Source organism: Humulus lupulus, chromosome 7 (assembly GCF_963169125.1).
Source record: "Humulus lupulus chromosome 7, drHumLupu1.1, whole genome shotgun sequence".
Taxonomy (NCBI): Eukaryota; Viridiplantae; Streptophyta; class Magnoliopsida; order Rosales; family Cannabaceae; genus Humulus; species Humulus lupulus.
The window spans coordinates 200,301,885-200,313,357 of NC_084799.1; the positions used below are offsets into that span (position 1 = coordinate 200,301,885).

General features: G+C 40.3%; 2 protein-coding genes across 2 annotated transcripts; both read left to right on the forward strand.

Moving 5' to 3' along the window:
• The first annotated feature begins 6,491 nt into the window (after nt 1–6,491).
• On the forward strand, nt 6,492–9,029 carry LOC133792578 (ATPase family AAA domain-containing protein FIGL1-like). Its single transcript, XM_062230485.1, has 8 exons — nt 6,492–6,601; nt 6,878–7,024; nt 7,504–7,631; nt 7,737–7,855; nt 7,948–8,040; nt 8,316–8,417; nt 8,662–8,764; nt 8,902–9,029. Exons 1-8 carry the CDS (start codon nt 6,492–6,494, stop codon nt 9,027–9,029), a joined length of 930 nt encoding a protein of 309 aa, XP_062086469.1.
• Nucleotides 9,030–9,032: 3 nt separating this feature from the next.
• On the forward strand, nt 9,033–10,489 carry LOC133792579 (barwin-like). Its single transcript, XM_062230486.1, has 3 exons — nt 9,033–9,152; nt 9,562–9,936; nt 10,031–10,489. The coding sequence occupies exons 1-3, from the start codon at nt 9,033–9,035 to the stop codon at nt 10,202–10,204; spliced, it is 669 nt and encodes a 222-aa protein (XP_062086470.1). The 3' UTR covers nt 10,205–10,489.
• The last annotated feature ends 984 nt before the right edge of the window (nt 10,490–11,473 follow it).

Consider the following 11,473-nt stretch of genomic DNA (forward strand, 5'->3'; position numbering starts at 1 on the left):
AAGCCATTTCTGGCCAAAAAGCCACTAAGGGCCGCGGCCCGCCCCTCAAACAGAGGCGCCCAAACTTAGCATCCCTCAAGGGTTGCGGCCCTCCCTGGCCATGCCGCGGCCCAACCTCTAGTTCAGCCAAAACCCCCTGTTTTTCTTCCCTTACGATTTCTCTTGGAACCAACCCTTCAAACCCAGTTTAAACACCACTCAAACCTCCAATACAACCCCTAAACTTGATCTATATCACTCCCTTAGCAAAACCCAAGATAAACCCCAATCAAAACTCCCATCAATTCCAACAATCCACTATAAAAACACAAGCTGAAAACTAACACCAAAACAGAGTATACTAGCAAACCAATGGCTGGAATCTTACCTCAAACTCAGGTTGTGATGCTCTTCAATGGTGGAACACTCTCCCAAACTCCCAAGGTCTACTTCTCAAGCTTGAATCCTCAACAAGATCACCAAAACTCACAAACAAAATGGAAGAAGGAGAAGGTACGGGAAGCTCAAAAATCTGCTCTGTTTCTCTCATCAACTTACAGCATAAAGGAGTTTATATCTATCCTAGGGGTAAAAAGACCATTATACCCCTAGGTCATTTAAGGGTTTCTAAAGGCTTCCAAGGGCATATTTTTCCTTTCCAACCTATCTCGTTAATCATAATTAACGCTCTCCAATTCCCCTTATTCTCAATAATCTCAAATGCCAATAATTCATATCCCGTTACCCTCTAATGCCCAGTAACGCTCTAATCATTAAAATCACCCCGAGACTCCTCCCGAGCCTCGAACTTAAACCTGTCATGACTAGACCGCTAATCAATAATCCAAGATCGTCTCATGCCGAATAGCTCGAACAATCCCACATTATAATGTGGTCTCAACATATATCAATGACATGCGTACAAATATACAATTATACCCTCAACGGGCCAAATTACCATCACACCCCTGTAAATAAACATGTGGACCCACATGCATGCATTTAACGTCATATTATAATATAATTCACATATACATGCATAATATCATTTAATGGCTTAATTAAACAAGTATGGCCTTCCCGGCCTACTAATCCCGCCATTAAACCACATCGGAGAATTCGGGGCATTACAGGACATACCCATTAGCTCCTCGAATGCGCCTGCTTGGATGCACACGACTGTCCACGCATCTCCTCGGGCATAGAGTGTCCGACCGGACACGCCCATTAGCTCCTCTTCGGACGCTGGGGTACTCGGACACTAAATGCCCGGTCGAACATATACGAGCGTTGGGCGTTGGCTCCTCGGATGCTCTCCTTGGATGCCTAGGCATCCGATCGGATGCACAAGCCCTCCTTGGCACTAGGCACAATTTTCAGACCAAGCATGGTATACTCCATGTCATATGCACTTTGAATACTTTTAGGTATTTTTAAACATTTTTAGGCACTTTCAAGCACTAAAATTATTTTTTTCCCATGCATGCTATATTTTTACTACTTAGATAAATTTTTCTAAGTAGAAAAATAAATTTTGTTCTTGTTGAATTTTATCTATATGGTTACTCAACTCCCCATTTTTTATTTATTTTTATAGACGAATCGCTTTGACTATAGGGGAGGTGACAACCATACGGACTCCGATACATCTATCCCGCGTCAGTCGAGACCCCTCAAAGCAGCGATTCCTCATCAAAATCTTCCACCAGTCGTACTCCGAAGGATCGCCTCCGTCGCTTCAAGCAGATCCTTCCCCGTCCAGCCTTGTATTTCCTTCACGAGGAACAGTTTCTTCAACACGCTGCACAGTCGGCCATGAGGGTGAAGAAATCCAATAGACTCCCCCAGGAACAAGATCCACAAATTGCCCGCAGAGCGGTGCAAAAGGTGGTGGAACGCAGTGAGGCCCAAACTGCAACTTCTTCGAGATCACCCCTTCAGGAGTTTGCCACCGAGGTCCAGCACTTGGCCATCCAAAAACCACGGAAGGGACGAGAAGAAGCACCTTCCTGGTTCACTGCCCAGCCTACAAAACTCAATCCCAGGATGTTCTACAAACACATCCAAGCTTTGGGTTTGAGTGGGGTGAACGTGACATGTCCAGGCCCTCATCAAAGAGCCAACAGGCCCGGCGGAGCATACTGTGCCTGGTCCAGGCACCATATCCACGCAGGAGCGACACTCCCACTACAGCCCTATTTCCGGTCTATAGCGGATTATTTCAACGTCTCCCCTTTCCAGATCGCACCGAATGGGGTCCAGGCGTTGTCCGCGCTGTATATTCTTTACTTTCTGCAAGGTTGGGACGAGCCCACTCCTCATGAGGTACATTATTTGTTCGACTTCAGGACTAACCCCAGCCATAAGAACACGGGTTTTTTTCACCTCTTTCACAGGCAAAAGGGGATTAAATACCTTAGTGGTATCGCACACAAGTCAAACCCCGGGAAATACTACACAGAGTATTTCCTCACATCAGACATCAAAGCCAACAACTTGGCTTTTACACATGCGGGTCCGTTCAAGCAACCCTTGCCTACTCAAGGGATGTTCAAGCGAGCAAAGGTGCTTGCTAACATGAGTATCGAGGAGAAAGACGTGAAAATTTTGGTCACTGTAGATAACCTTCAGATGGTGGGTCTGATACCGTGTAACCAAAATATCACGGTGGAGAGTACCACTGAGGAGAACAACGCAACTGATCAGTCCAATGCGGGCACTGAGGTGGTGACTGACAAGTTTTCTCCTAGGCCATCTCCGCTTTCCCATAGACCTGGTGATCTTGTCATTAGGGAGCCTCAGCCTGAGCCTTAGCACAGATCTGCTATTCCTGCTCAGTCTGGGAAAGGAAAGGCCATCCAAACTGAGAGAGACCTCAGCTCATCTTCGGACGACGAGGATGACTTCATCGATCAGATTCTCAACTCAGGTCTAGTAGTCATAGGAATATGTTTAATAACTTGGTGATTTGAGACTAATAAAATTGTAGTAGTAATATACTTATCTACGTTTTTTTTTTTCTTTTTCTAACGAATCTTATGTTTTCCTCTTTTACAGATCTAGAGATGTTTAGGCACTGCATCGTTCCTCCTGCTCCAAAGAGGAAGTCTGGTGAAGGAAGTGGCCTCACTCCCCCGAGGAAGGTCCCGAGGGCAGTGCCACCGAGCCAAGGGAGACAACCTGAGTGGTCAGTTACGATCCCGCAGTTGACCCCTTCCTCACTTCCTCCATCAGAGAGCCTAACTCCCCCTTGTCCGTCCAGCCCGAGCGAGGCACTCCATACTGCTAGCACCAAACTTAGGGGGGCAGTTGATCTGACCCTCCACGATGCTTCAACGATTTAAGGCTTTGAATCTTTCCCTCGACTCAGTGTTGATGTTCTCTTAGAGAGAGGGATTGCTCAGTTGACAAATATAAGTGCTCTACCACAAGATAGATTGTTACTTATGTTCATGCTTTATAGTAACTTTTTGTTTTTCATGCAGACGCTCATGACCATCTGTCATGCCCATCAGCGATCAATCGACTACAAGGAGTTGATCAAGGTCCTAAATGATCAACTCTTGGAGGCTCAAGCAAAAATGGACGCTCTTGAATCCAAGCTGGAACGGGCGGAGAAGACTGTAACTAAGCAAAAGGAGTCTCTCAAGGGGTTGGCTGATGGGAATGTTCAGCTAACCCAAGCCAACAAGTCCTTGACTAATCGGCTAGACAGACTGACTCGTGAGAACGAGGGATTAGCTCGCGAGAACAAGGTACTAATTAGCGAGAATGAAGAGCTGAAGCAGGAGAAGGAAGCTGATCTAGCTCGACTTTCTCACCGATGAGATTAAGGCAGAGGAGCTCGCCAGATGTGAGGCCAGGGCTGCTGAGGAAGCTGCTAATCCTACCGGCACTACACCTGCCTCCTCTAGACTATCATTTCGAGCGAGAGGAGTAGTTGATGCCGAAGAGGGGGTTGATCAGCCTACTAGAGCAGCCGACCAGTGATCCCTCATCCTACCAGAGAAGCTTCTGCACGACCAGTTGTAGTCCTACTAGTCTTTTATCATAGTTTGTTTTGTTTTTTATACTTTTGCTCGTATTATTGAGCTATTTGGCACTTGCACTTTACTTTTTTTTTTTAACTAGCTTGAAACATTTAAGTCTTTTTACACTTAAGACATTACAAGTTTATTGTGAATAGTAAAGTCTCTATATGCCCTCAACTTTCACATGAGTATTTAGTTTTCTAACTTAGAAATTCTAAACATTTCATAAGTCCATACTAAATATACTTCCTCACGCTCTTATTGCTCTAACATTTTATGAGCATAACGTTTATTATCACACGAATATCTGCTTCTAACTTGAAATTTTTTTTTAAAAATTCCAAGTTACTTAAGCTTTGTCAAACAAGTTAGCTTAATGGCCTTTTTAGACTTCCAAATTTACAAGTCAGCCTAAAAACAGATATCTTTGCTCGTGTTCTTATTGCCTGTGTTGAAGTGCACGCGAGTATACTGTTGGAGTGCATGCCAGTATGCCTTATGTGCACGCCAGTATACTCTATGTGCCCCCCAAGTGATTGAGGGTTGAAAAATCCTTGATCACTTGCTACTTGACCGAATTTGTCCGAGCAGTGACTACTCGTGAAACACATAGAATATACAAACATATTTCAGCAGTTAACCACTACAAAAACATGCAACTTATTTAAACGTTGGTCATTCATTTCATGGATACCGACCAGTTGAACACTGTCCGGTATATATGTATATTTATTTTTAGAAGACCTGTTTTGTTTAAATCGTAATGACAGTTGAACACTGCCAAGCAAGAATAATCAACACATATGCAAAATTTGTAGAAAGATTCGACCACGTTGCGCGTGATCTCTTTTATTACTCGTAATAATAAATGACAAAACGTGTCTAACAACGAGTTTCAAACAAAATAACATTGTTCAAAATAACATGACTGGTTAGCAAATAGCCAGTTCACAAACAAAAAACTTAAATAACAAGTTAAGCACTTGATACAAAGCTACTACTCTGTAAGCAGTATTCATTGATAATATTTTCTCAAGTGCTCGCCATTCCAGTAGTTCCTGATCAACTCTCCATTGAACCGAGCAAGCTTTTAGGTGCCGGGTGACAAAACTTGCTCAATTTGATATGGTCCTTCCCAGTTTGGTCCTAGTACGCCAGCTGCTGGGTCTCTGACAAACACCTTTCTGAGGACCAAATCTCCGACCTGGAACTTTCGATCTCGGACTTTGGAATTGAAGTAGCGCGCCACTTTTTGCTGGTGAGCAGCAACTCTCAGGTTTGCCTCCTCTCTTCTCTCCTCGAGGAAGTCCAAAGATTCTGCTAGCAATTGATGATTCTTCTCCTGGTTGTACATGGTCCTTCGATGAGATGGTGGGTTTATCTCCACGGGTAACATGGCTTCATACCCATATGCCAAGGAAAATGGGGTATGTCCAGTTGCTGTCCGGTCAATATTCCTATCACTACAAGAAAACTGATCTTTACCTACCAATATTTTACCTACCAATATATATTGGTAGGGAAAGTAATGTTTTGCCTACCAATATTTATTGGTAGATAATATTAGTAGGTAAATGCTAGTCCATTATATTATATTTCGGAACATAGCTTTACCTACCAATAATATCAGTAGGTAATGATCTTTACCTACGTATATTATGGAGGGAAATTTTTTAACCATTCCCGCTCAATTTTCCCCCCATTTTTTATTTTCATTATATTATTTTATTATTATAAATTCTTATTTGGAAGCTTATGTGGAGTAAATAATATGATGTGTACGACATTTGCCTACCAATTCCTTACCTACTTATATTTATTTGTAGGTAAATGTGACTTTTACCTACCAATATTTAATGGTACGAACTCTGCGTAGGTAAATATTAGAAAATATATAAACTATTTCAAATATATTTTTCGCTACCAATAAAGTTGTTAGGTAAAGATTTTTACCTATGTATATATTGGAGGGAAAAAATTAAGCTTTTGGAGCTCATTTTTCCCTCTAATTTTATTTTAGTTTTTAAAATTTTATTAAAATTAATGCTGATGTGTCTACAACATTATCCTAGTGTCTAACCATACTTGTTTTATAATTTACACATCATTTTATCAATACATATAATATAATAAAAACATAAATAAATTTATTATTAAATATAAATATATACTTATAAACCTAAACCCTGACACTTGTCTCTCTAAAATTAAAAACCCTAAAAATTTAACCTTCTCCCACTCTCTTTCTGTCGCCCCTTCTATCTTCTCTCTTAGCCTCAGCCTATCTCTCTTTTCTCTCAGCCTCAGCCTCAACGAACTCCCTCAGCCGCACTCTCTCTCACCGATCGACAAGGCTCGGGGCTGCAAGAGGTTGGACGACGTGGAGGCTTGGGGGTTGTGAGGGGCTGGACCGACATAGACTCGGGGGTTGCGAGGGGCTGGGCGACGCGGAGGCTTGGGGGCTCGTTGAGGCTGGACTACATGGAGGCTCGGCAAGGATGGTGGCTGGGCTCGGTAGGGACGGTGGCTGGGCTCGGCAGGGACATTGTTGAGTTCGAGCCTGAGGTGTCCAGTAGAGCCCCTAGTGCCAGGTACATTGTCACTACCATTTTTTTAGGGCTTTTGTTGAGATTTTGATTCAAAATGCAAATGTGGGTTTTATTGTTCTTGAAATTCAGAAATTGTATGTTAATTTTGAGTTTTTTTTATTGGTGGGTTTCTTGCTTCTTTTGTTTCTAAATGTTCATTTGGCTTATGAATTTACTATGTTTATGTAAAACAATTATGACTATTATGTTGAAAAATTGAGGTGAATTTGTTGGATTGCAAGTTTAGGATTTAAAAACTCAATAATAACCAATTCTTAGGACCTTTGTCATCAAACATTTCAAAGCTTTTCAATCTTGTGGTAATTTTGTTCCCCCTATTAAATCCAATGGTGGCAACTCTGGGAATATAACTTCACGAATTGGTGGAAAGAGCGACGATACAGTAGATGATTCTACAAAGAGATGGTAAGTGGTTTGTGAATTATTATAAACTTAAACACACATGACACACATTGAGTGCGATCAAAGCTCTAGAAAGCCAACAGTTTGATACTTAAAGTACTATTGAAAATTTATCTCTTTATAATTTCTCTCTCCAGCAAATTTAATACTTTCAACCACATTAGTCTGTCTACTCAAAATTTACTACCATAACTTTTCACGTCCCTTTACTGCTTTATGCAGTGGTTTTAAGATCAAATTTTACCAAACTATTTCTTACCAATTTATTGGTTATGGAACCTTGTATTTGAATTTTGAATATACAATGTCCTTGGTCCTGAATAAATTTGTGTTCACTTTTATTGTGTAGAAAGGTCAGCTTTTGTTTTGTTCTGGTACATGCATTTACTTTGTTATAATGTTATGTTCTACACCACCTATTTTATTGTCCTAATGATATATTAGTGATGGTATATACTGATATGCTTAATATGATGATTCAGTTTGGAATTGATATGTGGTCCTGATGGTGAGCTTCCAGAAAAATTAAGGAATTTGGAGCCTCGTCTTATTGAACATGTTAGCAATGAGATCATGGACAAGGATCCCAATGTTCGGTGGGAGGACATTGGTAATATACCATGTTCCAAATTTTCTTTTAAATCACACGTTTTCCTATGTGGTGCAGTAGCAGTGAAGCTGCCTCATTAACGTTGTTAATCGACAATGTTTGCAGCTGGTCTAGAGCATGCAAAAAAATGCGTGACAGAGATGGTGATATGGCCTCTGTTACGTCCTGATATATTTAAAGGTTGTCGTTCTCCTGGAAAAGGCCTTCTTCTCTTTGGCCCACCAGTAAGTGTCCTTTTAAGTAGGAGCGGCAGATGTGCTTGCAAATGTTTGTGTTTGGCTTTGCCCAATGATTTGTACACTTGTTTGTGTTCTAGGGAACAGGCAAAACAATGATTGGAAAAGCCATAGTCGGAGAAGCGAAAGCTACCTTTTTCTATATATATGCTAGTTCACTGACGAGCAAGTGGGTATGTGTTTTAATTTTGGCTTTAGAGAACAAGATTTATCATTAATTATTATTATTATTATCTATCTTATGAATAGTTTGGAACTGATTGGAAACTTTTTAAACATAACTTGAGTTAATTCAAATACCATTATTGTTGTACTTTGGATTTATGATTTATCCTTATTTTCTTTCATTTTATCTACATCATTCAGAAAGTGATCGTTCAAACCCCTATAACTAATGGTACATAGAAAACATACTATTTCAATAGCTTTAGTGATGAATTTTTTGTAGATTGGCGAGGGGGAAAAGCTAGTGCGAGCCCTCTTTGGAGTTGCCAGTTGTCGTCAACCAGCTGTGATTTTTGTTGATGAAATTGATTCACTTCTCTCTCGGGTAAGGTATGTTCTTGATTTTATATTACTTCAAAGATATATTAGTTGCTCTTTTGCGCTCAGTGTAGTCCCCTTGGACAATTCTCTTTTTGAATACAAAACACAGAAGTTAATCTCAAGCAAACATCTTACATTACTGTCCTTAGTTTTATGAAATGACTACTTCAGAATTCACTAATCACTGATTCTTCGCCACTTCTTGTTTTTCCATACTTTGTCTAATGATATAAGTTTTCTAGTTGCAGCGTAAGTCAGAAGGTGAACATCAATCGAGTAGAAGACTGAAAACACAGTTTCTCATTGAGATGGAAGGCTTTGACAGTGGCAGTGAACAAATTCTACTCATAGGTATTGTTAAACGACTCAACTCGGCAGTAGTTCTGATACATGTGTCTTTTGAATTCTATGGCTCAAATTAACTCCATCTTTTTCCCAGTCTTTTTGGTATTAGGCACTGTAAATTTGCTAATAGATTCATCCTTTAGGAGCAACGAATCGGCCCCAGGAACTTGATGAAGCAGCACGGAGGCGACTTACGAAAAGGCTATATATTCCTTTACCTTCTTCAGGTGAAATTCCGAAGTTTGAATTCAAATTAATATGGTGCATCTAATCTATGATACAGAATTATGGTGTATTCTTGGAGAAAGATGGAGCAGGGTTTAGAGGGCAAGCTAAACTTACTGGATTTAAAAATGGGGATATAGACCTCTCAAAGTCTTTATGGACCTACCAGGTGTGTTCAATTTCAAGGTTTCATTTCCTTTGTGTTGGCTGTGAAAGTAAAAGTTGTTGGCTCCCTTTAATATATTTTTATTTTCTCCCTTTTGCATGATTTGCTAATCAGTTAAATGGTGTTGCACCTAAATTCACTTTTTATCCAGGTAGATAATGGTATCTAGTAGACATCTCTCAATAAAAGTCGATGTTTTGTTTCAAAAAAGACAAAAAAAAATTGTATTTGAATTTTTTAGGCAAAAATTCTAGACACCCTTTAATAAGTTATCATTAGTTGATATATTTAAGGTTAGGATTTTAAAGTGGATTTCGTATTGTTTAACATGGTTCTAGGATGGGCTCAAGGGAGAATTCTTGAAGATATATGCTGCAGAAGAAAATGAAAAGGTAGGGTGGACTGATTTAACTCCACTGGTGGAGCAACGGCTGAGCAATGCGGACGCCAAGCGAGCGGCGCTAAATGCCCGAACGGGCTGTGCTGCATCCAATACGGGTGGTGTGGCACCACCAACGATTACTGCTCGCCACAATCTGGCTGCCAGAGCAATTGTAAGGGTAGCTCAACACCAACAAATCCACCGACCGGCGGTGAAACTGTTGTGAGACCCACATACCATTACTACAATCCACAACAGAACAATTGGGACTTAATGGCTGTTAGTGCTTATTGCTCCACTTGGGATGCCGATAAGCCTTACTCATGGCGCAGCAAATATGGCTGGACTGCCTTCTGTGGACCATCCGGACCTAGGGGCCGTGACTCTTTTGGAAAGTGTTTGAGGGTATGATCATACGCTCTATACCTTTTTTCTTCTTTGCTTTTTAGTAACTTTCATTTGATTGATTTGGTATATACTTGAATATATATATTTGCAGCTTAGGAATACAAGAACTGGGGCAACCATAACAGCAAGGATTGTGGATCAGTGCAGCAATGGGGGCTTAGATTTAGACTTTAACACTATATTTAAGCCATTAGACACCGATGGAATTGGATATCAACAGGGTTCTCTCCAAGTGGGCTACACATTTGTCAATTGTGGGGATTAGTGATGATGATCGATTCAGCAGTACCATTCTCGAAGATATAAATCGCTTAGGATGTAATTAATAACAATATATTCCAAAAACATTCTGCTTATATATAAATATATATATATATATATAAAGCTAATATATGGCTTAGTTAAGCTTAAAGTCAAGAGACTTAATAAAACTTTTGGGAAGTTTGTTCCAAAGGGTATATCCTCAGCACTTGTGAAATGTTCTTCTTGAGAACATAATAAAGTTTGTACCATGTTGTATGCTTTTGTTTTTATCCAATATTTACACGAGGATTATCATGGCTCAATTTGTGGTTATATATATATATGTGTTATTAAATAACTGTTATTATCTTTTACCTACACATAACCATTAAATTTGAACAAAATATAAATTGTGTAACAGACCAATAAAATAATGCTATGTGGACTAATAAAATGACACCACGTAGGATGCCACATATGATGCCACGTAGGATGCCACATATGATGCCACGTCATCAGACACGTAAAACTACAAAAACCATGTTAGCATACACATAGGATGCCATGTCATCAAACACATCATCTGATGACTCATCAATTGATTTATAACTTAGTGGGGTCCACTGATTCTTTTACCTACCAGTGTTAATAAGTGTAGATAAAGACTCTTTTCCCACTAACCTTTACCTACCAATCTCTACCAATTCAATATTGGTAGGTAAACCATATTACCCACCATTAGGCTAGTTTTACCTACACTTACAATTGGTAGGTAAAGACCCCATTTTCTTGTAGTGTATATGACCAAAGGACTTCTGGCAATTCTTTCGCCCAAGCACCCTTAGCTTGCTCCAGGTGCTTTTTCAGAGTGTCCTTCAGAGTTTTGTTTACGGCTTCAACCAGCCCATTGGCTTGTGGATGGGTTACCGAGGAGAAACATTTTGTGATGCCATGCCGAGTGCAAAAATCAATAAATATGTCGCTGTCAAATTGGGTGTCGTTGTCAGACACTATCTTCTTAGGCAGACCATAGCGACATATTACGTTCTTAACTACAAAGTCCAACACTTTCTTTGTGTGATCGTGGCCAGTGGTTCGGCCTCAGTCCACTTAGTAAAATAATCTACTGCAACCACTGAAAACTGCACTCCTCCTTTCCCTTTGGGCAATTTCCCGACCAGATCAATGCCCCATACAGCAAAAGGCCATGGACACTGCATTTGCTTCAAGACATTCGGAGGCGCCCTGGGCACTTTAGAAAATCTTTGCCATTTGTCACACCTCTTCACAT

What these genes read in the sequence shown, in the direction of transcription:
- LOC133792578 (XM_062230485.1), top strand. Translation starts at nt 6,492, where the DNA reads ATGGAGGCTCGGCAAGGATGGTGGCTGGGCTCGGTAGGGACGGTGGCT. An exon ending in GATGATTCTACAAAGAGATG is followed by an intron (nt 7,025 to 7,503) that starts GTAAGTGGTTTG and finishes ATGATGATTCAG; the next exon opens with TTTGGAATTGATATGTGGTC. An exon ending in TGTTCGGTGGGAGGACATTG is followed by an intron (nt 7,632 to 7,736) that starts GTAATATACCAT and finishes CAATGTTTGCAG; the next exon opens with CTGGTCTAGAGCATGCAAAA.
- LOC133792579 (XM_062230486.1), top strand. Translation starts at nt 9,033, where the DNA reads ATGATACAGAATTATGGTGTATTCTTGGAGAAAGATGGAGCAGGGTTT. An exon ending in AGTCTTTATGGACCTACCAG is followed by an intron (nt 9,153 to 9,561) that starts GTGTGTTCAATT and finishes GACTGATTTAAC; the next exon opens with TCCACTGGTGGAGCAACGGC. An exon ending in CTTTTGGAAAGTGTTTGAGG is followed by an intron (nt 9,937 to 10,030) that starts GTATGATCATAC and finishes ATATATTTGCAG; the next exon opens with CTTAGGAATACAAGAACTGG.